The following is a 25924-nucleotide window of genomic DNA, read 5'->3' on the forward strand; positions in this document are numbered from 1 at the left end:
AGGCAAGCCCTGCCCGTCTCTGAGCCTCAGTGTTCTGATTTGTTAAAAGGGGACCAAACGGCATCACCTGTGAAAAGTAGCTGGTACAGTTCCTGACACATAGTAGGTCCTCAGTAGCTGGAAGTCAGGATTATGACCTCATCCCTGTTCATATGCAGCTGCCCATCCCATCCCATCGCAGGGGCTTGCTCTGTTCTCAGTACCATTGCTCTCGGGTAATGAGGTTTGATAAAAATTGTGGTACTAAGCTCCCCTGAGCTGACTGTGCCAGGCCTTGAGCTGCGCTTTGCATCCATACCTGGGAGTAAGGCCTGTTTAGTGTTCCCATTTCCCAGGTGAGGTCACTGAGGTTGCAGCCCTGGGGTAGGTGTGGGAGAAGAGGGCCAGCAGGGAAGAGGTCAGGAGTACCAGTGTTAGCATGAGGGGACAGGACCACCCACTAAATACCTTAACCCCATCAGGGGAGCAGCCCATCCCAGCGGGGTGCACGCCAGCATGGTGAGATGCTTGAGGTTCCAGACCCAATCTCTCCATCAGAACAGGAATTCCTGAGCCTATTTCCAGCATCAGTGGGTCTGCTGGGGCCACCGCCGCCACTCCCACAGAATTCCTGGTAAGGAGGAGCTCCAATGTGGGCTGATCAGGGCCGGGAGCTGTGGCCAGTGGTCCTGTGGTCTCCTAGGTCTGTGGTCGGCAAACTGAGGCTCACGAGCCACATGCGGCTCTTTGGCCCCTTGAATGTGGCTCTTCCTAAGCCTTAGGAGTGCCCTAATTAAGTTAATAACAATGTACCTACCTATATAGTTTTTAAAATAATTTGGCTCTCAAAAGAAATTTCAGTTGTTGTACTGTTGATATTTGGCTCTGTTGACTAGTGAGTTTGCTGACCACTGTCCTAGGTGAACCAGCCTCGTGGCTCAGCCAGCCAGCAGCTTGGGAAGGCTGCTCTGGTCTCAGCTCTAAGGCAGGCCCGGCCCACAGAGTGTTTATGGGCTTGGCACAGGCCACTTGCTTATTGTCTGACATGGCCTCTCCTTGCGCTCGGGAAGCCAGCATTGCAGGACTCCTGCCCCTGTTCAAATACCAGTCCAGGAAAGGGCTTCGGACGTGCTCTGGAGAGGAGCGACCCAGGCAAGGGGCATCCAAAACAAGCTGGGAAGTGAGGGGTAGTCAGGGAAGGCTTCCTGGAAGAAGAGATGCCTGAGCTAGGTCTTAAAAGGTAAAGAGGAATTTTCTAGGTGATGAAGGTGGGCATCCTGAGCGGAGGAAGCGGCTTGGGTAGGCGATGGAGGCAATAGGAGAGTTTGGCACATTTAAGGAACTTCTCTTCCCTGCCCTGGGCCTAGCTCCTGCTGCTCTGCCTGCCCGCCATGCTCCAAGCAGGGGGGTGGCCAAGAGCAGAGGCACGGCAGTGGGGGATGAGAAAGTGTGGGCTGACAGTGAGCAGACTGGCCCCATGGGGTGGAGGGAGTGCAGTCCGGGTCGGAGAACAGGGCCAGCCCACGGCAGGCCTTGAACGTCAGACCGGTCTGACGGTGATGGAAGCATCCCCGCGTGGCCCATCCACACCTGCTCTTTCCCAGGGCAGCATGGCCTGGCCCTGTAAAGTCACAGGTGAGGCAGAGGGGTCCTGCCCCCCGAGCATGGTGGCTGACCTCCCCTCAAAAGTCTCCCAGGATTTCCTGGAACCGTCTCTTGCAAGATGTCTCCTCTGCTACCACCTCCCACTAAAGCCCAGGAAAGCCCATTGCAGGTGAAGCGACTGTCCTGGCTCACCTCCCGGAGCACAGTGTCCTCTTCCTGACACTTCTCAGTTGCAGGGGCACCACCCATTTGGTGGGAGAGCCAGACTGGGTGCCAGGTGGCCTTATTCCCTGCCCGTTTCCCCTCCCTGGCAACAGCCTCCCACCTCCGGATCAGGTCATGCCTACTCCCTGACTCCATGCTGCCACCCTCGGGCCTGGAAGCCCCTCCCCCACTCCTGGCCCCACCACCTGCTGCAGCCCTCACCTGAGACTGTAGACCAGTGATGGCGAACCTATGACATGCGTGTCAGAGGTGACACGTGAATTCATTTTTTTGGTTGATTTTTCTTTGTTAAATGGCATTTAAATATATAAAATAAATATCAAAAATATAAGTCTTTGTTTTACTATGGTTGCAAATATCAAATAATTGACACGCCGAGCTCAAAAGGTTCGCCATCACTGCTGTAGACTCCGAAAAAGCTTCTTGAGGTCATGAGGGGATTTGGTTACACAGCCCAGAAATCAAAGCCTGTCTTTCCCACCAACTTGCAGGGGATCTTGGCCCACTAACTTGTCCTCATTGAGCCTCAGATTACTTATCTGCAAAATGGGAACAGGTATCCTAGTACATCCCTTGAAGGGTTTGGGGAGGCTTAGATGAACTCAGATGTGATACTGGATGTCCATTGCTTGTCACAGGGCCTGGCATAGAGGAGGTGCCCACCATGATGATGGAGATGCCAGGGGTAGTGGGTGGTATTCCCTTACCTCCTGGCCAGTCTCCTCCCTGCATCTGGCTCCAGGGGCCCCTCCCCCAGTGTCTTCTCCTCCCTAAGGGCCCCCTCATTTGAGTCCTGTTCCTTCCTGCTATCACTAACCCTTCTGTACCCGAGCCCCAACAGCTCATGTCAGAAGCTCAGGCTCTTTGTCTGGGGTCGCCTCTCCAGGTACCAGGTGCGGTGGAGAGTGAACAGTCACGAATGATGACGACATGGAGACTCTGATCATAAAGGCAGTGATGGGAAGTTGCTGGGCCACTCTCCTGTGAAACATTCGCACACGAGAAAACCTCCCAGCAGAGCTGTGTGTGCGTAACCCCCTGAGATGCTAGGCGTGGTTGGCAAGTGAGTCCTCGGAGAGGAGGGCGCGGCGGAGGCACGCTGGGTAGAGATGTGCCCTGGTGGCTCTGTCACAGAGGCAGAGCTGGAGGGGGCATGCACATTGGAGGGATGCAGGCAATTTGAAAACGGCTCTATTCCTAGGCAGCGGCTGCTCTCAGAATGAGCGAGGGCTTTGGAGCCATCAGACCTGGGGTGGGATCTTCCCTCTGCTCCTGCCTGGCGGTGTGGCCTGGGGCAGCCCTCGGCACCTCTCTGATCCCTTGGCTGCAGTTTTCTCATCTGTAAAATGGGTCACTTACACACAAGAACACAAAGACGGCTGAATCAGGCCCCTTCGACGGCTCCTCTGCTGCCCTCGGGATGGTCTGAGCCCTTTGGCCTGACATTCAAGGTTCTTTGTGGAGCCTGGAGCTTGCTTTCTCCTAGACCAGCGGTTCTCAACCTGTGGGTCGCGACCCCTTTGGCGGTCGAACGACCCTTTCACAGGGGTCACCTAAGACCATCCTGCATATCAGATATTTACATTACAATTCATAACAGTAGCAACATTACAGTTATGAAGTAGCAACGAAAATAATTTTATGGGTGGGTCACAACATGAGGAACTGTATTTAAAGGGCCAGAAGATTGAGAACCACTGTCCTAGACCTCCCTTCTCCCTGGTGCAGCTCCCGCAGGGGCTGTATTCTCTCCTCTCAGCCTTTGCACAAGCTGTTCCTCCTGTCTGGAACACACTTTTGCTTTCTCAACATTCTGCCCCTTTCCCTCCTTCCATCCTGCCTGTCTCCTACTCAATCTTTGGGGTGCAGGTGAGGTGTCACTCATTTGGAAAGCCTCCTCTGACTCCCAGGCAGGGTTTGGGTCCCTCCTTGGCTGTGGAGTTGTGTCTGTTTATGCCTGGGACCCCTCGTCCAGGCTGTGCAACAGGGGACCACAGTGGCAGTGAGGCTGAATCTGGGCTCATGTTCTCACTCACTGGGTCCTATTTGGGGTGTAACAGGGCTCAGCCATATCCATGTCTGATATGATGCGGAAGCCAGGTGTACAGGCCAGAGGGACCCCGTGAAGCAAGTTATCTGGAGGCAGAGAGAAACCAGACCCAGAGACAGCAGGGAGCCCCAGGATGCCAGCCCGAGCAGGGGGCCAAATCCAAGGGGAGCATGTGAACCTGGAAAGTCCGTGGGAAGTGGGGGTGGGAACCATTAAGGGTTTAGAGTTTGACCCCAAAACAGCACTTTTTTTTTTTTTTAGGCCAGTGACAATGTCTATTTTTGATTCTCTGGTACCTAGCGTGGACCTGGCATATAGTAGGTGTTCAATAAACGCAGACTAACTAGATGGGAGGAGTGAAAAATAGGTAACACGTTTTTAGATGTATAAGTGAGTGACGTAAATGAATGGTCACATGGATGGAAAAATGAAAAGAAAGAAAGGAAGGAGAGGGAGGTTGTTTCCGTGGGTGAGTGGATGGATGGATGGGTACCCAAGTGGGATGCTAGATGTATAAGATGGCAAATGGGTGGTGCATTATTGGGTGAGTGGAATGACTGCTGGATTGGGTAAATGATAGGGTAGGTAGATAGATAGATGGGTGGGTGGGTGGGTGGGTGAGCAAATGGATGAGTGTATGACAAGAAGGCAGAACAATTTCTTGGGTTGGGTAGGTCAATGGATGAATGGGTAGATAGATAGATGGGTGGGTGGGTTGTTGGGTAAGTGAACAGATGGGTCGGTGGAAGAATAAGTGAGTAGATAGGTATCCAGATGGGTAAAGAGGTAGGTGGTTGCATGAGTAGATGGCAAGATAGTTTATGGATGATAGCAAGGATTGGATAATTAGAAAGATAGATGGATAAGTGGGTCTGTGGGTCAATGGTGAATGAATGAACAGTAAAGTCTCATGTGGCTAAATGCCTGACATCTTGCCCAGAAGCAGAGGGGTGGTCTGGATTCTGGGATTTGAGTTAATTGTCCTTCACTGGGAGAAACCAATGCCAATTAGGCAAATAATCCCATCCCAGCAGGTCCTGCAGCAGGCTGGCTAATTGACTCCAACCTGGCAGACCCTGGCTCGGACTTACAGTGGCCTGTGTCTCATTGGTGTGTAATTTACACCCACACACATCCAAGAGGATTTGAGGTGACTTAACATATTAAACCCGCATGCAACAGGACAGTTAAAAATAAAGGGAGAAAGCGAGAGGCTACATAGCAGAGTGGTTAAAAGCGTACCTTGCTCAACTGGGTCGGCTGCTTACTAGCTGTGTGACATGGGGCAGGTTGCTTCACCTCTCTGAAGTTCATTTCCCCCCATCTATAGAAAGAAAGGGAGGAAGAGATGAAGGAAGAGAGTTGGTTGACAGGGAAAATGTATGCGTGATGAATGGATACATGTTAGGTGTGGGGGTGGGTGGATGAATGGGTGGTGGGTTATTGGGCGAGTGGAATGATAGATGGATAAAGTAAGCGAGAGGGGGGTGGATGGATGATGGGTGGGTGGGTAAGTGTGGACAATAATCATCAGTCTAGCTCATAGGCTATTGTAAGCATCAGAGGAGACAATATGTGACAGCTCAGCACAGTTGGCACTAAGTAAGTGCTTCGAATTATATAGTGTACGGGGCCATCTCGATGTGACCGTATTTCCTGGAGGGAAAACCCAGACACTGAGACTGATGGTGTACGCGGGAAAGAGCATTTACTCTCTGGGTAAGCTGGGGGTGAGGGCACGGTGGGAAGTACGGTGGTTTTAACGGAGGCTGAAGGCTGCCACAGTGAACCAGACTCAGCCCCGCCGGCCAGGCGCTCACAGTCCAGGGGAGGGACTGAGGAATAAAAGGAAGTCACAGGGCAGGGTGACAAGGGTGATGATGGGAGGTACAATGGGACTGTGGGAGCTCCAGTGCCGGGGCCATCAGGAAAGGCTTCTCAGAGGAGGCGACATTTGAGCTGGGTCTTGAAGGATGTGTTTGAGGGGCTCAGGCAGGTCAGGCGGACAAGCAGCGTTGCAGGGGGAAGAAGCACCTCGAGTGTGGGCCTGCAGGGTGGGAGCTCCGTCCCCTGGGCCCAGGGGAGGTGTGCTCACTGTTTAGCAACCGTTCAGAAGGGGTGCTCGCTGTAAACAACCGGGGTGCCAGGCTCCCGCCTCCATTGGCCAGTCCGGGGCGGGTCCCGGCTTTGCCATGTCTTGCTAGTGACCGTCTCTCTGAGTTTCCTCTCATCTTCTGTAAAACGGCCGTGACCATTGTTCCCACCTCACTGAGCCACTATTAGGATCTCACAAGATGAAGTCGAAAAGTGCTCAGCACAGCGCCTGGCACACAGTAGGGGTTCAGTAATGCTGGCTGTCCTCATTATATTTTTATTACCTTCTCAATAGGTGGGAAGGGTCTGTGGATTCATTGAAGTAAAGGGACTTTAACGATTAAAAACTACCAGGCAAATGCAAGAGGCAGCCTGGGGTGTCAGGAAGGCTCAAGACCAATGGTCCTGGGTTCCGTTTCTGACGGGCTGTGTGACCTGGGCCAAGTCACCTGACCTCTCAGAGCTTCGGTTTCCTTCTGTAGAAAACAGGACCTGCAACAGGCATCCCTCAGGGTGGCCATGCGGACTGACGGAGATCTTGTGTGTAGAGGGCTGTTCCCGGCCCTGCCTCCTTCCTTTCCTTCCCCAGGAAGCCCTGGTGTTCATTTACCGCCCACCCCACCCCCAGCAACCCCTTCCCAGACCCCCATCCATCATCCTGTCCTTTGCGGAGGTTAAGTGGGTCCCCAAGCAGCGAATCCAAACTCTCCCGAAGCCCCGGCCTCACAATGCGGCCCGCTGTTAGCGAGCAGCCCGGCTGGCCCCGAGGATTGGGTTTCAGCCGGGCGGCTGGCGCTGGCGGATGCCCAGGCCAGCGGCGGGCAGGCGGGGGACCAAGTGGAGGAGCCGGCGTCACAGGGACTCCTCCGCCCCGGCCTGAGAAAACAGGAGCAGGCTCCAGGCAGGCAGCCGGGGCCGAAAAGGGCCTCCGAGCGGCAGGAGCACAAGGAGGGGCATGTGAGCGAGAAGCTGCGGGCAGAAGGATTTCACATTAGCTGGGTCCCCTCTCCCTGAGCCCGAGGACGGAGCAGGGGGCCGAGCCGGAGAAACAACGCGCTGCCTGTTGGCAGGTTTCACCGAGGAGGTTCGCAGCCTTCCCAGCGCGGCCCAGGGCGCGGCCCAGGGCTTCTCTGGCAGCGCCACACCCCCCTTGCGTGGGCCAGGGACCCTGAAACCCTGTCAGGCACCGATTCTCCTCTCTTTCAGACAGAGGCCTCCCTGAACCCAGTCAGACTGGGCGGGGTTCACATATCAGCTCTGCTTCTTCGTGGCTGTGGGACTTTGGGCCGCCCATTAGCCTTTCTGGTCTCAGTTTCCGCATCTGTACAATGGGGATAGCAGTGCCAGCCTCGCGGAGTGTATGGAGTGATTAGCCCAGGGCCTGGCACCGAGAGCATGGTACGTGAAAGCTGTGATGTGCCCCCTTTTGTTTTGTTTTGCTTTTGTTAATCTTCACCTGAGGATATTTTTTTCCATTGATTTTTTTTTTTTTTTTTTTTGAGAGAGAGAGAGTGGGAGGGAGGAAGAAGGGGAGATAGAAACATTGATGTGAGAGAGAGCCACATTGATTGGTTGACTCCCACACACACCATGACCAGGGCTCAGGAACTAACTCCCAACCTAGGTAAATGCCTTGACTGGGAATCGAACCCATGACCCTTTGGCCCACAGGCCAACGCTCTAACCACTGAGCCATGCCAGCCAGGGCTATTTCCCCCTTTTGTGAGGCAGCATAGCCTGGTGGCTTCTGAGGTCAGACCAAAGAGGTCAGATCCTGCCCTGCCCCTTGCTGGCCTTGCGGCCTTGGGGGAGACCTAGATCTCTCTGAGCCTTGGTTTCCCCATGAGGCTGTTCTGAGATGTAAAGAAGACAGTGTTGATGAAGCTTCTGCCCACCATTGGCCCCCACAAGTGTTAGCAATTTTCACTGTGATCTTCAGCCTTGGCCTGTTATAAAAACCCTTTATATCCAATGCCTCTGTGGATCCTCAAGCAACCCTGTGAGGTACATAGGGTTGTGATCCCCATTTTACAGATGAGGAAACTGAGGCTCAGAGAGGTGAAGTGACTTTTCCAAGTCACCCAGCTTGTTGATGGCCTTGAACTTTCCTGATTCCTGACTGTTGTCTCCTCTTAGAAGTTCTCATTTGAACCTTGGAAAGAATGCTCCAACTCCCAGCCATGCATAGCCTGGTCTGGCCTCCAGGCTGTGGCTGGCATCTCACCAGGCTATGGTACTGTAGACAGGCCTGTGTTTGAGTCACCTTGGCCCCTTTAGCCCCAGACAGGGAGCAACTGGAGCTGCTGGGAAGGGTCCAGAGTGGCATCTGTTACCTGGGTTACACGCCAGGCTGATTGCTGCCTGGGCTTGGGTTGCTGGCCAGTCTTGAGCAAAAACCCCTGGGAACATCTACCAGGTGTCTGTCCATCTTCGGGACAGACTATGTTGTCATGTCCACGTTCTCAGGAAAGACCACAGCACTACACTCTTCAGGAACCCTCCATAGCTCCCCATTGCCTTGGGACAAGGCCCGACTCTTGAGCCCCACATCCAGGGCCCTACATATTCTGGCTCCACCCTGAGCTACCACCTCCTTCCAGGAAGCGCTTCGCTCCCACCGCCTGGGACAGAAATTGCAGCGTGGTGCAGCGGGCATGAACACGGGCTTGGGGGCAAGGCCGGTGCGACTCCATCACTTTCTGGCCATGGAAACCTTAACAGCCTCTCCCAACCTCAGTTTTCCATCCGTACAGGGAGATCATAAAGTACCTCATTTACAAATAGTTTCAATGACTTGAGATAATGGCTGCTAAACCCTTGCCCAGAGCCCCCACTGGGCGCCAGTCACCAGGTGTTTACTGTTACCCACACTGCCCCTAAAGCTTCATCCCTCTGTGCCCCGGATGCTGCTGTTCCTCTGTGCGGTGTGCCCTTCCCCTCTTCTCCCAGCTCCAACGCCACCTCCTCTGAGTGCCTTTGCTAATTCCCTGGTCAAAGCCAATCCCTTCTCCCTCAAGGTTTCCCAGCTCCCGGACTGGGCCAGCCTCTGCACCCTGCCTCTCCCGGTAGGAAGTTCACACGTTGGGCACTAGTTTGGAAGCTCCTTGAGGGAGAGGCCTGCTGACCTGTTTCTATCTCCCCAGAGCCCAACACAGGACCTGGCACGCATTAGGTACAGTAGACATTCACTGAAGGACCATGATCTTGTTACTTCATCCAGTAGAATTCAGGGACAGCTGCCAGGGAGAAGGCGCCTGTGAGCTCAGTTTTGGAAGAGAAGTTAGCCAGGTTAACAAAGCTGGAAGGGCCAGGCATTCCAGGGAGAAAAGTCTGGAATGGTCAAGTCACCAAAGCCCAAGGAGACAGAGAGCTTTCTGCGAGCAGAAGGAAATTCAGGCTGCCTGGACCCTCGGGACGCAGGAAAGCGCAGCTGCAAGGTAATTAGCCGGCCAGGCAGCGGCAGCCTCGAATGCATTGTTGAGGTGCTAGGACTTTATCCTGATGACAGGGGAGCTCTAAAGGCATTGAGCTCATTTAAGACATGATCAGACATGGGCTTTAGAAACATCGCCAGCTGCTGTGCTGTGTGCCAGAGCCAGTCCTCAGTGTGGGGACAGATATAGTGGTGAACGAGTCCGACACAGAGCCCCCCCCCCCCCCGTACCCCTCAGCGAGGGCCCTGGGAGACATCACATCAGCAGAATGTCATTTAATTCTCACATGACCCATTTTACAGATGGCAAAACTGAGGCCCCGAGAGGAGCACAGATTTGCCTGCATTCACACACTAGAGAGTGTCAGAGCCAAGATTCTACACTAGGCAGTCTGTGCTCTACTCTCCACCTGTCCTTCCCTATTTCCCTTCCTGTCCTCACACAGGCAGAGAATAAACACATACAAAAGGCCCTGGTGATTGTGTATCTTGTGTTTGTTTTTCTAAGGCTATAGCTGTGGCATCTTAAAAATAACACAGATATGGAATGAGACAGATGTGGGTTCCAATCCTAGCCCTGCCTGTGTGCCCTTGTACAGGTTCTTCACCTCTCTGACCTCAGTTTCCTCATCTGTAAAGTGGGGTTAATAATATATACCTCCACCCACGTTGTCATAAACCTGAAATGATATTTAGAGTGCTCAGCTAAAAGCCGAGCACACACTAGGTGCTTAATGAAAGTTCTTACTTGCCTCTTTATAACTCTCACATACTGTCTTTAGTGCAGACAGAGAGTGTCTGCGGCCCTAGAGAAGTGTGTCCCAAGAGGGCGTCAGAGCTGATCAGGGGTGGACCAGGGAGCAGAGGGCAACCAACCACCCCAGCCTGAACGGGGTGGTGGTGGTGCTGCCCTCCAGGGCCCCGCACAGACACCCTCCTGTTGGGCCCAACGCTAACGACTTCAGTGTGTCTCCCCTTTTAGCTCAGATATTTCTGAAATGCACACTGCTCATTCACACATAGCCGGAGGGGCCGAGGGGCCTCCCCAGCTTGTGCAATCAGGGCCTCCTGATTGCTTTCTTCTGTGCAGTCTCCAGGAAGGAGAGGGGGTGCGGGTGCATTGTACTCGGGCCGAAGCTGCTCCCATGGCCCGAACCCTGCTTCCCACTGGGGAAAGCATTCTGGGCTGGTGGCTGCAGGCTTTGGCTTGGATGCTAAGCATCTGCGCACACAGCCTCCGTTTTCTCATGTATCCATTAGAGCAGCCAGGGCTTGGAAACTGGGCATTTCCCTCGGGTTAGCCAAGGCGGGCGTGTCCGGAGGCAAGTGAAAGGGCAGTGTGTGGGGGAAGGGGGAGTGGGGAGCGGGGGGTGGGGGGACTAGAGAGGCTGGCCAGGATGTGGGCCAGAGGACTTATTCCCACAGGAGGCCTTGGAGAGCTGCTGGCCTTCACTGGGCAGCCCAGCTCCACCTCTCCAGGCTTCTGCCTCAGCTCTCACCAGGCTCTGCCCCGCCTTCCCACAAACCAGGCTACTGCTCACCTTACCTTTCCCACTCAGCCTTTCCTGACTTCTTTTTTTTTAATCCTCACCTGAGGATATGCTTTTATTGAATTTTAGAGAGAGAGGAAGGGAGAGAGGGAGAGAAACATTGATTGGTCGCCTCCCATATGCGCCCCAACCAGGGATCAAACCCACAGCCTAGGTATGAGCCCTGAGCCCTGACTGGGAATTGCACCTGCAGCCGTTGGTGTATGGATGGATACTGCAATCATCTGAGCTACCCTGCCAGGGCCTGACTTCCTTTTCACTCAATCTTCAAGCCTCCATTCCGTCACTTCCTCCCGGAAGCTGTCCCTAAACGGGGCATTTTCTTCCTCGCTTTCCACGCCCGGTTCCTGTCACCCACAGTGCACTGGGCACATCCACATTGTCCTCTTTGTCACATCGTGTGGCGATTCATCATCTGTGTACAGTGAAAGCAGCTTCCCTTGCATGAGGGGTTGTCATTGTCGCCGTGGGGATGGGTTGGGGACATTTCCAGCACTTGAGAGGCAGTTTGGGAAGTGAAATGGCGTTAGGTAGTTTACAGGCATTTTTAATTATAATAATCTTGTGTTTACTTTCCTTTTTATGGCAAATGTTGCTGACTTTCCCTTTATAATAATGATTACTTTTTCCTCTTTAAAATGCATTTAAGAAAACAGTCAACTGGAAGGAAAATAGCAACTAAATAAATACAGGTTGTAGGTGGAAATGGCTGAAGTCATGAATGTTGTCCTGATGGAGCAGAACACTAGCATGTGTTCAGATCCTACAGTTTGGGAGGAGTGGGGAGGGGGGATTTCCTACATAATAGAGGAAGACCTACTGTGTGCTAGGCCCTGTGCTGGGGACCCCAGAACCAGAACCTTAGCACCCACCATTAGAAGAACCTGGCAAACAGGGGTGGTTCCCATTCCGGATACCTGCAAGTGCTGGGACAGAGATATGGGGTAGGGCGGATTCAGGAGGACTTCCCAGAGGAGGTTCCCTGAGGTGAGACTTCAGGGATGAGGAGAATTAGAGTGGGCACAGAAGGTATGGAGTGGGGAGAAGATCAGAAGAAACAGTATGTGTGAGGCGTGAGGTACCGGGGTGAGAGAGTGCACGACCCGTTCTGTGCAGCTGGAGCATAGCTCATGAATGGAATAGATGTGTGACTGTGGGTGAGTCCTGAGCCTTTGGAAGCCTCCGTTTTTCCATCTGTGAAATGGGACCATATCGACACTCTCTCGGCATGGTAGTGAGAATGTTGGTGAGGGCCTCTGGCTCCTCAAAATCTTCAGGCAGGAGTTGTCTCCCTTTGTAGATTTTTGGGATTAGAGGGGAGATGTTTGGGGGGAAAGGAAAGAAGTGCTGGCAATGAAAATAGGGCTTGGCTTCCTGAACCCGCCCAGGTTCCTGGGGCCAGAACGCCTAATTCCGTTCGCTGGGGAACTGAGTTTGACTTCTGTGCTTGGTTTGAGAGGAACAAAGGAAACTCCTGCCGTCCCAGGAAAGCAGCATCGGGCAGACCCAGGAGGGCTCCCCAGAGGCTGTGCCCATCAGCGAAAGGCTGATGTTTGTCAGATGTTGGCAAGCACAGTCTCAGGGGGTAGAGGAGGGTGGGTAGTCTAAGCTGGAGCCTTTTATACTCGCCTTTACTTTCAGGGGCCACCTAATGAGCCCCACAAAACGGTGTGTGTGCAGGCACAAGGTCACCCAGAAGCACCACACTCCACCTACGAAGGAGTAGCTGCCACTCGGAGGACCTGCTTTGTGCAGGGCTTCGAGCTGATACACTCCCCTTAGATTCAGTCCTCCTGTCCTCACCCAGAGAACATCATGGCTGTTCTCCAGGTGAGGAGACCGAGGCTTAAAAAGGGTACGGGTCCAAGGTTACAAAGCAAGTAGGTGGCAGAGCGGGTTAATTATGATCGAAGTCTCGACCTCCCATCCCCTTTTTTCAGAGGGTGGAGGGACGTGTCAACATTGAAAAGCAAAAGGCCAAGCGAAGTCGGGGTGGGGGGGGTCTCACCCATGCCCCTCCTGCCACAGCCCCGAGGGGAGCACCTTTCACAGAGATGGGCTGCCAGGCCAAGCCCAGAACCGGCCTGGGGAGAAGGGAGAACAGCAGGCACCTGCCTTTCGCATCTTCTGAGGGGATCTGCGAACTTCCCACTCCCTCTTAGGCCATTCCTGACTATGACCTGGGCGGCCCTTGATTTCCAGTCCTTCTGAGCTCTTCCCCAAGCTGGTCCAGATGTGGGAGGCAGAGGGGGTAGTGGGAGTCCAGGGGCTGAGCACCAGCCTTTAGTGTATGACTTTGGTAAGTCATTTGCCCTCCCTGGGCCTGAGTTTCCACAGTGAGGATGTCGTACAGTGAGGGTATCGGTCCACAGTCCCTCCTCTGGGCTGTGGAATCTTCTAGGGCTTGGCCTCCGGGCCAGCCCAGGAATGCAGCCAAGGGGTGGGGCCACCTGCTGGGCGGGCTTGCACCCCGACCCCTTTCTCATCCCAAGCAGCCTCTCCTCTCCCTTGTTTGACACGGCTCCTAGCAGCTGTTCCTCGGGCCCAGGCGGGGAGCCCAGCTTGGCGCGTCCCTGGCTGAGGCCGACGAGAGAAAACAGGTTAAAAGTTCAGCCCTTGTTCTCTCCAGGAAGAAAAATCTGTAGCATTCGGAGTGTGAAAAGGAACCCCCTTTTCAGCTCCAAAGCAGCACAATAGAACTTCCCTCTAATTTGCCATCAAAAGGCACCCTTGGCATTGGATTCCACTGTCCCTGGCACCCCCCCTTACCCCCCATCGCCAGCCCCCAGTGCAAAGGGACACAATGACCAAAAACACAAGCCACTGGTGGTCACAGGACACTGCTGCACCCTCCCTTGTCAGTTTGCTGGTCTGACTGGGGTCACCTCTGGCTAAATGCTTCCCCCGTTTCCCACCTTCCATCCTCAGTGTCCCAGCCCTAGTTCAAGACCTTGTCACTCCCATTTCGACCTTCAGAGCAGCCTGGACACTGGGCACCCTGCCCCGACTCTCCTCACTCTAAATCCCCCAGACTCTCAAACCGGGGAGGAGGCAGGTCCCTGTGTGATCCTTACGAAGTCTCCCCGCTTCTTTGTGCCTCAGTTGCCCTATGCATAAAACAAGGTGGTTGGGCTGCACCAGGGATAGGATCTGAAATGGTAGGTGTGAGTTTCCTGGTGGCGCTGTGGTGAGACGCATCGTGCAGGCACGGCGCGTGGGGATTGATTGGTGATGTCTGCCTTGGGCACCTCGGGGAGCATGGCCGCTAGCAGGCCTCTCACCCACTCGCACTGAGCACGGTGGCATGAAAGATCCAGCTGTGACTCTCGGTCTCTCCAGCTGCTCCCTCATAGCTAGTTGTATTCATGCCTCGTTTCCACGACCAGACTGTGACCTGTTCCACAGTAGGGTCTTCCTGTTCATTGTTTTCTCTTCGGGGCACCAGCACAGGGCCTGGTGCAGAATAGGCATCAGGATGTCTCTGTTGAGTGGATGCTTGAAAGGGGCCAATGTAAGTCTGTTCGGTGCATTGGATGGTGACTCCTCGCTCTCCCCACAGAAACGCTGATGGATTCAACCACAGCGACGGCGGAGCTCGGCTGGATCGTGCATCCTCCATCAGGGGTGAGTCAGTGGTCCCCAAACCCTGCCTGGTCCCCCAGGACACCTTGGGTTTTGCTGTAGGGCCTGGATGCCCCCTCACAGTCCAGCCCCTTTCCCCTCCTTCAGAACCCAGGGCCAAGCCTCTCATGGCCCCACCCACCGGGACCTCTACCATTGGTGGAGCCCCGGTTACCATGACAACATACTGGATGCATTAAGCTGTCCCATGGAATCCTCAGAAGTAGGGGCTTGCACTACCCCCTTTTGCAGATGAGGAGAGTGAACTGTCATTACGTCAGCACCCAGTGTGTGTCAGGCACTGTGTCAAGCACCTTTTCACACATCTTCTCCACTCCCAAGGGAAGGAACCACCTCCATTTTACACGTGAGGAAACCGAGGCTCAGAGAGGTGTAGCCACTTGACAGGGGCCCTACAGCTAGAAGGGGCGGGGTCAGGTTTATATCGGATCCTCTGGGCCCCCTTTCTGGGTCCCTATAACACAAGGCCCCCCCTCCCTAAGCGCTTCACACCTTGCATTCGGTGATCTGAGCCCATGTAGTCTGCAGGCTCCCCAGGGGCAAGGCCAGGCACAAGCTCAGATTCCTCTTTCTCCCCGCACCAGCCAGCCTAGCCCTCGCATACAGGCTGTGGGGTGAGACTCCTGCAGTTCTCTCCCAGCTCTGCCGCTCGCACGGGGCGATGTGGGGCCAGTGCCGCAACCTCTCTGAACTTACGCTTCCGCATCTCTAACGTGGGGATAACAATGCCTTCCTCACAGGACTCTGAGCTTTCCCTGCAGAGTCGCTGGCACAGGGCTTGGCCCAGAGTGGGCTCCCGATAGCGAGGAGCTAGAATAAATGTCACCATCGTCACTGCCACCGTCATCAGTTCTAATACCGTTCCCTCTCATCCCTCTGGTCTCTGGGGAAGGTTCTGGGCTCCCACAGCCCATCCCTTCCCTCCCCCCACCCCAGCTTCTATGCTGGGGCTCAGCTGCTGCCCATGGAGCTGCAGATCCCATCCCTGCCCGCCCCACCCCCCGAAAGGCCTGCGCTCTCAATAGGCAGGGCCCCGGGTCAGGCTTCTTTCTGTGGCTCTTTCTTGTCACCAGTTTTCCATCTGCGAAAGCGGAGGGGCCCACAGCCCCACCCTGCCAGTAATGAGGCCAGGCTGGGCTGCAGGGCCCCCGGACGCAATTATTTGGGGTGTTTAGGCTGCAGGGCCTCCGCATGTTAATTAGAGAGAGGGGAGAAAGGCAGAGTGCTCTAATTAAGTGCTCTAATTAAGTTCTGAAGAAGAGCAGTGGTTGTAACAAGGGGCTGACTTTGTCACATGGTGCCACCGAAAAGGGAAGAAAAAAAAATTTAAACACAATATAAGGAGCTTCAGAGCCGCCACTGAAGTAGAGGCTGGGCCAGCAGGCTTCAGCTCGGCCTTCCCCACACACGCGCGCCCTGCATGGCATCGTCCCTCCCCAGGCCAGCTGCTACCGCTCCGCCCTGTGCAGACCTGGCCCAGACAATCACAGGGAGACCGGACAAAGGACGCCCACTGGAATGCGACCATTCTCCCACGCCCGTCGTAGTCATATTTGGCAGTTGGGGAAACAGGCCCAGAGAGGGGAAGTGACTTGCCCAAGGCCACCCATCAAGTTAGCAGAGCTGGGACAAAACCCAGGGCACTGTCGGGTCCTCGTGTCTCGAGGCAGTCTGGGCAAGCAGGTGAATGGGTCTGGGTCCGTGTGACCTGGGTCAGGGACCTCACTGCTCTGGTCTCTACTCCCTCATCTGTAAAATGGGATGAACACACGCACCACGGGTAAGAAACATGACAAAGAAACGAAACCCTATCAGCTCCCAGCTCCTGGGCCGACAGGGTGGGTGAGGGTATTCTGCGTGTGGGGTTCCTTGGGGTTTACCCTTGTGGGCCTATGCCAGGTAAAGCCAGCCCACCACCAAGGGGACACAAGAGAAGGGGGGGAACAGTAGCTACCCTCAGCAAGCTCTCAGTTCCACGGGGTAGGGAGACCAGACCAAGAGGGCTGAGGGTGCCCAGCCCTTGCCAGGCAGGTGGTCCCCCGTGAACGCAGACACTGCAGCCATACGGAGAGCCTGCTGCGAGAGGTTCCGGAAGGATGGAGAGGAGACGAGAGGGTGCGTGAGGAGGGCAAAACGTGAGCGCCCAGGCTCAGCCATGCCAGGGGCTTGGCCTTTGAGGGTCTGTCAGGAGAGAGTACGGGTCCCGTGCCCTCCCAGTTCCAACTCTCCATGGCCCAACTCGGCCCCTCCAGTAGGAGGCCTGGGAACGCTCCGCTGGCTGGGGGAGCCCAGGCCTGGCCCAGTGAGGATGGGGAAGCACCTGCCCCAGGCAGCACGGGTGGGAGGTCTCCCTCCAGGCACCATCTGACCCTCTTATGGACCCTGAACAGGGTAGGGTCCTGTCTTCCCAGTCACAGAGGTAAGGGCTCTTCTTCCATCGGACGGGGAGCCCCCAGGGGCACAGGCTGTGTCTCCCTGGTCAGGCAGGGAATTTCCAACGGGCAGAATTGTCTCCCCATCAGACTGGTAGCTCCCCAAGCACAAAGCTCTGTCTGCTCTCAGTGAACCCCTGGGGAATACCAAGAGCAGAGTATGTGCCCTTCCCATCAGAGAGGCATGCCTCCCTCACAGACTGAAGAACTCCTAAGGCCAAGGCCATGTCTCCCCCTCAGTTAGGGAGTTCTGTGATGGGAGGGATCAGCTCTCCATCACCAAAGTAGAAGATCCCTAAGGTAGAGTCTGTGCCTCCCCCATCAGACTAGGAGACCCCATATACTAGGGGTCGTGTCTATCCCCCTTCAGACTGGGGGATTCCCTCAGGTGGGGTCTGTGTCTTGCCTCTTTGGGTGCTCCCTTGGGCTCAGCCCCTACCTCCCCCACCTGACTAGCATTTCCCCCACAGTGGGAAGAGGTGAGTGGCTACGATGAGAACATGAACACGATCCGCACCTACCAGGTATGCAATGTATTTGAATCGAGCCAGAACAACTGGCTACGGACCAAGTTCATCCGGCGCCGTGGCGCCCACCGCATCCACGTGGAGATGAAGTTCTCGGTGCGGGACTGCAGCAGCATCCCCAGTGTGCCCGGCTCCTGCAAGGAGACCTTCAACCTCTACTACTATGAGGCCGACTTTGACTCGGCCACCAAGACCTTCCCCAACTGGATGGAGAATCCGTGGGTGAAGGTGGACACCATCGCGGCCGACGAGAGCTTCTCCCAGGTGGACCTGGGTGGCCGCGTCATGAAGATCAACACCGAGGTGAGGAGCTTCGGGCCCGTGTCCCGCAGCGGCTTCTACCTGGCCTTCCAGGACTATGGCGGCTGCATGTCCCTCATCGCTGTGCGCGTCTTCTACCGCAAGTGCCCCCGCATCATCCAGAACGGCGCCATCTTCCAGGAGACGCTGTCAGGGGCCGAGAGCACTTCGCTGGTGGCCGCCCGGGGCAGCTGCATCGCCAATGCTGAGGAGGTGGACGTGCCCATCAAACTCTACTGTAACGGGGACGGCGAGTGGCTGGTGCCCATCGGGCGCTGCATGTGCAAAGCGGGCTTCGAGGCCGTGGAGAATGGCACCGTCTGCCGAGGTAAGGGCCGCAGCGGGACAGGTGCCCCTGCAAACGCGCGGAGTGGGTACCGGGCCTGGCAGCTGGAGAGTCAGGCTGGCAAGGGCGGGGACCTGGAGCCGACCGGGAGGCACTCTGGCGAGGCTTTCCCAATCTATATCCATGGTGTAGCTTCTTAGAGGAATTTGAACAGCATTTTTTAAATATATTTTTATTGTTTTCAGAGAGGAGAGAGGGAAAGAGAGATAGATACATCAATGATGAGAGAGAATCATTGATCGGCTGCCTCCTGCATGCTGCACACTGGGGATTGAGCCTGCGACCTGGGCATGCGCCCTGACCAAGAATCAAACCATGACCTCCTGGTTCATAGGTTGGTGCCCAACCACTGAGCCACGCTGACGGGGCTAAACAGCATTTCTTGATGGTGGTACTTGTAGGTACTACGGAGGGTTCGGGCGGGAGGAGGTGTTGCAAGATGATTTTAGTCGCATGAGGATGTTTCTCGTTTTAATAATTATACAGATCTTATCTGATGCTAAGCGGTGCTCTATTTCTTCATATACAAAAGTGATATAGTTTCCTTCTTAAGAAAATGTGTAGGTCATCACATTTATAAGTGAACATTTATTGAGCTTCTTTTGTATCAGCCAGTATAGGCCAGGCGATGCTGACGTGACAAAACAATAGAAGTTTATTTCTCACTCACGTTCCATGTCCATCGGGGTTCAGCTTGGGATTCCTCCCTCTGGGAGCCAACCAGATGGAGGAGCCTCTGTTTGGGGTGTCACGATCACCAGGGCAAGAGGAGCAAGTGTGGCAAATGGTAGACTGGTTCACCGGCTTCAGCCCAAAGTGACCCCCGCATCACTCCGTGCACTCCAGCCACAATGCAAGTCACGTGGTTACTTCCAGTGCAGAGAGATGGGAAGTACAGTCCCACTGTGGACCCGGCTTCCTGGTCACCACTTTGACTGTGTGCTGGCCACCGGACATGTCTAACTCACTTAATCCTTTTAAGAACCCTGTGAGGGGAAGTGCCTTTTTATTTTAAGAAATTGAGGCAGAGAGCCTTACTCTCACATAGAGAGTGGAGGAGCCAGGAGTCTGACACCCAGGTAGTGGGATTCCAAACTGCCCCTCCAACCAGATCTGGTGTCCATACTCTGAGTGTCTATACTATTCCGCTTAAGTTAATTTAAGGGAAAACACTGACAAACAGTAGTACAGGTGGTGTTCGCCTGTGGCACAGTGTACAACCTTCCTGGGCTGTAAACACAGGAAGTGTGCGAGAGTCCCGCATGGTGGTAAGAGGCTGTGAAGGTGGACGGACTTGGGTTCAAAGCTATTAGCTGTTTGTCCTGGGCCGAGTGTGAAACCCTCTTTCATATGGGGGGTGTGAGGATTCAACCACGTAAGACCTATAAAGCATTTATTACGGCTTCTAGTACACAGTCAGAGCTTAATAAATGCTAACTAACTGAGATGATGTATACAAAGCCCAGCCTTCACCGAACCTTCCTTGCACCCGCTCTGTGTCGGACCTTGTGCTAAGCATCAGGTGAGACAGAGAAGAATCTGGTGCAGGTACTCGGCCAGGTGAGCTGTGATGGTGATGGTGCGGGTATCGGAGATGTGAAGTCTATTTGTGCCTTGTCCTCTTGACTTCCCATTGGAATCGGACCCTGCGGTGCTCCAAATGCCAGACTAAGAGTTTGGACCCTATTCCAGAGGCCACGGAGAGCCAGTGAATGTTTAGCCTGGGGTGGTTGCCATGATTTTTACCTCCATAAAATGCTGTCACATCCACCATCTCCACAGTCCCGCCACTCCCGCCTTCTGGGCATTTTAAAGGTCCCTGGGAGGGTAAATGGAGGTACAGGAGACAGGAACAGCGGCCTGAGAGGAAGCTGTTGCCGCAAAGGCGTCCACGGTGCTGGAAAGAGGAGCAGTGGAGTCAGGAGATGTTTGACAGTGAATTGGATGAGATGCAGACACAGGCAGGAAAGGGAGGAGGGAGAGGAATCAAAGGGAGCAGGGAATTCCAGCTTGCAGGGAGGTGATGGTCCTGGAACAGAAATGGGGAAGTTGGGAGAAAGGCCAGTTTCTTGGGGGCAGATAACAGACCTGGGTGTCTATTCCTGAATGTGAAATTGTGCAGCCTTAGGAGATGGCAGGACCTGGGGGGATAGAATCAGTCACACATTGCTTGTTGTTTATTCACTCACCAAACCTTCCTTGCACCTGCTCTGTGTCAGGGCTTGTGCTAAGCATCAGGTAAGACAGAAGAATCCGCCGAAACCGGTTTGGCTCAGTGGATAGAGCGTCAGCCTGCGGACTGAAAGGTCCCAGGTTCGATTCCGGTCAAGGGCATGTACCTGGGTTGCGGGCACATCCCCAGTAGGAGATGTGCAGGAGGCAGCTGATCGATGTTTCTCTCTCATCGATGTTTCTAACTCTCTATCTCTCTCCCTTCCTCTCTGTAAAAAATCAATAAAATATATTAAAAAAAAAAATTAAAAAAAAAAAAAAAAGTACAGAAGAATCCGGCTGGGCCCTGTCCTCCAGGAGCTCACAAGTGAGACAGACTATCTATATATATAAAAAGCCTAAGCAACCAGCCGACCGGCCGACCGGCCAGTAGCTATGACACGCACTTACCACCAGGTGGCAGACACTTAGGGCAGGAGCGGAAACCACAGGCATGGAAACATGGAACAGACTGATGAATCTCAGAGGGAAGAGGGGAGGAGGGAGGACAGGAAGAGATTAACCAAAGATCTTATATGCATATGAGAGGATTCGTGCATTGGCAGGGTCCCTCGGCCTGGCCTGTGGGGATCGGGCCAAAACCGGCTCTCCGACATCCCCCGAGGGGTCCCAAGTTGTGAGAAGGTGCAGGCCAGGCTGAGGGACCCCCCCACCGGTGCGCAAATCCATGCACCGGGCCTCTAGTAAGTGAATAAGGGAGGCAGTGCATTAGACTTGCTTTAATAGGAACTGCTCAGGCTGCGATGGGCATAAAATAATGAGGGAAGGCTTCACAGGGGAGGTGACATTGACACTGGGAATCTTGGGAGAGAGATATGCTGACTGGGTAGCCCAGGCCATCTAGAGGATGGATTTGCATGACAAAAGGCCTGGGGACATGAATCAGCATGGCCCATTAGGGGGACAAGTAAAATGTTTGCTGTGGCTGAGGCTAAGGACTCCAGGAAGGATGTAGGAAGAACTGTCACTAGAAGGGTGCCTAGAGAGGAGGTGTACTAGTTATCTATTGCTGCATAACAAGTTAGCCCCAAATTTAGCAGCTTAAAACAGTAAATATTTACTACCTCACAGTTTCTAAAGGTCAGGAATCCAGTTGTGACTTAGTTGGGGGCCTGTGGCTCAGTTGCTCCTGAGGTTGCAATCAGGCTGTGGGCTTGGGGCTGCAGGTTTATCTGAAAGCTGGACTGGGGAGGGGTCTGCTTCCATTTCACTCACGTGATTGTTTGTCAGCTTCAGTTCGTCACCACATGGTCCTTGCACGTGTCATGGCTTACCCCAGAACGAGGGATCCAAGAGAGTCTGAGAGAGTACCTAGGAGAGAAGCCACCGTCTTTTCATAAACCTCATCTTAAAAGTGACACTACTTCTGCCATAGTCACTTCATTAGAAGCGAGTCACCAAATTCAGCTCACACTCCAGGGGACTGAGTTCACTGGATGTGAATGCCAGGAGGTGGGGTTATTGGGGGCCATCATAGAGGTTGCCTGTCACAGGCAGCTCCTCTGAATCTGGACTTCTTGCAAGTAGTGAGGATTCAAGGTAATGCTGGGGGCTGGGTGTGCACCCAGACCTGGCTCCTTCCTACTCCCCGCTTCCTCCTGGACCTACAGCCCGCCCAAGGCCCAGGCCCAGCCAGCCTCCGGGTGTGAGCAGAGGCCAGTCAGGGTGTGATTAATGAGCTCAGGGATCCAGAAGGACACCAGCTGCTGCGGTGGCCTCTGCTGCAGCCACCCAGATGTGGGGCTGCTCCCACCCGAGTCCCGCAGGCACGGGCCCCGCTGGCCCGGGATGGGTAGGAATGGTGATTACAGCTCACATCTGAGATGTTGGCGAAGTGCTTTCTCATCCTCTGGCTTAGGGATTCTCAGCCTTTGCTATGCCTCAGAATTCATTAGGAAGTTTGTTAAAATGCACATTCCTGGGTCTGGTATAGACCTCTCCCCCAGGTCTGGTTCTGTGGCTCTGAGGTGGGGCCAGGAATCAGAATTTTAAAACAAGCAGCTCTGATGCTTCTGTAACAGGACCATGAGCTCAGACACTCGATGTGATAATGCATCTTTGCCAGGTGGTATGACCACAGTCCCAGTCCCCCACCACCACCCCAGGGAGCGTCCACCCTAAGGGATGAGAGGGGACATTAGCCGAATCTCTGGGAGGGTGATTTAATGTTTAATATTGAAGCATAATTTGATGGGAAAAATCCATTTAATATTGAAACGTAATTTATAGGAAAAATCCATTGCTTTGTTAGTACGAGTTAGAGGAATTAAGGCTGGATAAAGTCTTATTGGCAGATGGGGATAGGAGTCCTTGTGGGGAGGGGCCAGAGGTAGGCATTGGTGTCTGGTGAAGGTGGCTGGTAGGATTGGTGGGAGGTCCCAGTGGACGGAGTGGTTTACAGAACTAATTGAGTCAATCGGCCCAGCGTCCTGGGTGCCTACTGTGTGCAGGGCACAATGAGAAGGAGAGGGGCCTGGAGAAGCCAATCACCATTCAACAAGCATGCAGTGTGTACCCTCTGAGTACCATTTAGCCCTCTAACAGATACTTACCGAGCACCTCCCAGGAGCTAGGCCCATGCCCGTGCTGCGAAATACAGATGTGGACAAGACCCAGACATTCGTTGCCCTCCCAGAATTTTTAGGCTGGGTGGGCAAAAAAGGGAAGATGGTGAGGGGAAACGTTAATGAACAAACTGAGTAAAGACTGTAATGCGTGAACGGGAGAAAAAATAGGGTGCAACAGTAGAGATCAAAAGGAAGATCCGCTTCAGTCAGGTGACTCAGGAAGACTCCTTGGAGGCCGTGTCATTTGAGCTGACGGGGCACCTGGGAAAGCTGGAGGAGAGTGCCTGGGACTCAGGGTTTGGCCTCAAGGGACTGCTGGACGAGCAGAGGACCCAGACACAGGGGGAAAGGGCAGAGCACAACCCTCCCAGAAATGAGCTCCATCCAGGCAAAGTGCTTTGAGGACGTGAGGAAGAAGGCATCTTTTCTGATGGGGGGATCCAAGGAGGAGGTGGTATTTGGATTGGGCCTTGAAGAATAAGTAGGAGTTGGATGGGTGAAAGGAGAATTGTTGGTCGAGGAACCGAATGGATAAAGGCCCTGAGGTGTGACAAGATAGAGCATGTTTGGTGGGTGCTGTGTGACTTCCTGGGTGCAGGGGCTAGGCCACCACTTTCCCCTATTCATCCATCTATTCACTGTCTATTGAGTGTTCAGCCTGGGCCTGCACTGGGCATACAGCTGCCGGGGAGGGGTTCCTGGGCCTTCCTTCAAAAGAACTCTGCCCCTTCCCCTGCTCCAGTCCCCGACCTCCTCAGGATCACAGTCCCCAAAGGGCCTTGCCACCAGCAGTTCTGCCAGGGTGGCAGGAGGGTGGCCCTGGAGTTCCTTCTCGCAGCAGCTGTTCCCACCCAAACCTGTTTTCCTACCTCTTTCCAGATATTTACGGGTTTGATTGTGAATGTGTCCCTGCCTCAGTTTCTCCAAGTTTGTCTTCGCATCCTTATATCCCTTGGTCTCTCCTTTCCTCCCTGCGCCCCTACTTGCCCCTGCCCATCGGGAGCCCCGGCCTGGCCACTCTGTTGGGGGCCCTGCCTCCTCCCTCCCACTGGCAGCCCCGCATCTATAATAAACTAGAGGCAGTTCCACTGTGAGCATGATTCACGGCTGTGATACCATGGGCCGTAATGGGGTTTTTAATAGTTTGGCCTGGGAGGGGGCACTGAGCCAGTGGAGGGGGGTGGGCAGGGGTGAGGGAAGGTGCACACACATATTGATCTTCTGGCTTCAGCTCAGACTTCCCAGCTCCCAGCTGCTGGCTTCTCCCAGCCTCTCCCTCTCCTCCTCCCTGCCCTGCTTGGCAGCCCCAGCCTTACTCTCTCCCCTACCCACGGCCTCTCCTTGACCTGGGCCTTTCGAACCTGGTTTCAACCCCCCCCCCCCCCCCAGCTCTGCCTTTGGCTAGCTGTGTGACCTTGGGCAAGCACTGGCACTCCTGCAGCCTTTGTTTTCTCATCTGTGAAACAGGATAGACAGAAGGGCTGCGGTGCAGAGTAAATGAGAAAATACCTAGAGAAGTGTTGTAAAAACAAGAAAAAGGACCTTGATCAACATTGTCTTTTGCCTGCAAATGTTTCTTTTCCCCCCGAAGAGCTTTTCGTTTTGAGGAAAAAATAACTTTCCCTTATCACAATGCGGGCTATTGGTAGAATCTTTAGAAATTACTGATCACCAAAAAGGAGAAAGTCTAAATCACATTAAAGTCTGATAAAAACCACTGTTAACAGACTGGGATAGACCCTTCTAGGCGCATTTATGTGCATTTATACATATTGACCTTTTTGTAAGAGGAAAAATGGATTCCTGCTAAAAATACATAAGGATTTTTCGACTTATTAATATTTTAGGGACATTGTTCATGTCATGTTAGATCTACAGTATCGTTTGGGGAGGCTCTTAGAATTCCACAGTGTAGTGCGCCGTAACTTACCAGGCCTCTCTGGTCGACATGAACCTCGCTTGCAGTTTTTTCCATCTTAACTATCTGGGATGGCTAGCTGGTCTGGGCGTCCTTGTCCCGCTGTCTTTTTGCAGTGCTGCTGGTATTTGCGTAGGATGTGTCTCCGGGTGTGGAATTGTGGGGTTGAAGGACACGTACTCTTTTAGCGCTCTTGACACACATTGCCAGCTTAGCTGCAGAAAGCCTGGGCTGCATCACCCTCCTGGCAGCGGGCTTCCAGCGGGCCTGTTCCCCTGCCTGCTCACCAGCAAGGGACAGTATGCCTGTGGCTTTATTTTCTCGTTTTCTCCCAGAATCCTGTGCTTCCTCAGCCAAGGGATGGGGGGACCAGGGGTCCTCTCTGGGCCCTCAGGGCAGCCTCCTTCCCACCCTGTTCTCAGCTTCAGCCCTTCCCACCTAGAGGCTGGACCGGTGGCCCAGATGTGTCTGGCGAGTCTGTGGGGGTGGGGTGCGGCCAGCCTCGGGGTGAGGAGGAGGGAGCCGCCAGCTGGCAGGGCCTGCACTGGCTGGGGAAAGGGTGTGAAGGGTGGAATGCTGGGTGGGAGGAGAGGCCCAGACCCCTCCCACAGAAAGTTCTGCAGCTTGTCTTCTAGGGCAGGGTGGAGAGGCCCAGCTGGGGGAGGAGAAGGGGTGATGACGCTCCCTCCAGGCCCCCAGGCTCGGGCCAGGGCTGAGACCACACAGGCTAGCCTTTGGGGAAGGGGATTGGGTGGGGACCCTGGCCAGTGCACTCAACTATTGCTCTTAAAAATTGGAAGTACCCCCCCCTCCTATCCCCTTTCCTAGATTCTCTCAAAGAATCTGTTCTTGTTCATAATTATCCATCCATCTGTCCATCCATTGGTCCTCCTGTCTGTCCACCCGGCCAGCCGACATTCACTGAGCAGCAGCTTCTGGCTTTTTGCTCCTTGGAGTGGCTGGTGATGGCTCGTAGAGGACCAGGAAGCTAACACACATTGAGTGCCTGTCCTGTGCCAGGCGC

General features: G+C 54.2%; 1 protein-coding gene across 2 annotated transcripts in view; it reads left to right on the forward strand.

The window, feature by feature from the left end:
• The window catches only part of EPHB2 (EPH receptor B2), a 181309-nt gene that overhangs the window by 49755 nt on the left and 105630 nt on the right, over positions 1 to 25924 (forward strand). For both annotated transcript variants that reach the window (XM_036351701.1, XM_036351702.1), the window contains exons 2-3: positions 14496 to 14560; positions 17481 to 18165. In XM_036351701.1, the coding sequence (XP_036207594.1) occupies positions 14496 to 14560; positions 17481 to 18165 (750 nt within the window). The remainder of the gene's footprint in view (positions 1 to 14495; positions 14561 to 17480; positions 18166 to 25924) is intronic.

This window comes from Myotis myotis, unplaced genomic scaffold, assembly GCF_014108235.1.
Source record: "Myotis myotis isolate mMyoMyo1 unplaced genomic scaffold, mMyoMyo1.p scaffold_m19_p_2, whole genome shotgun sequence".
Classification (NCBI taxonomy): Eukaryota; Metazoa; Chordata; class Mammalia; order Chiroptera; family Vespertilionidae; genus Myotis; species Myotis myotis.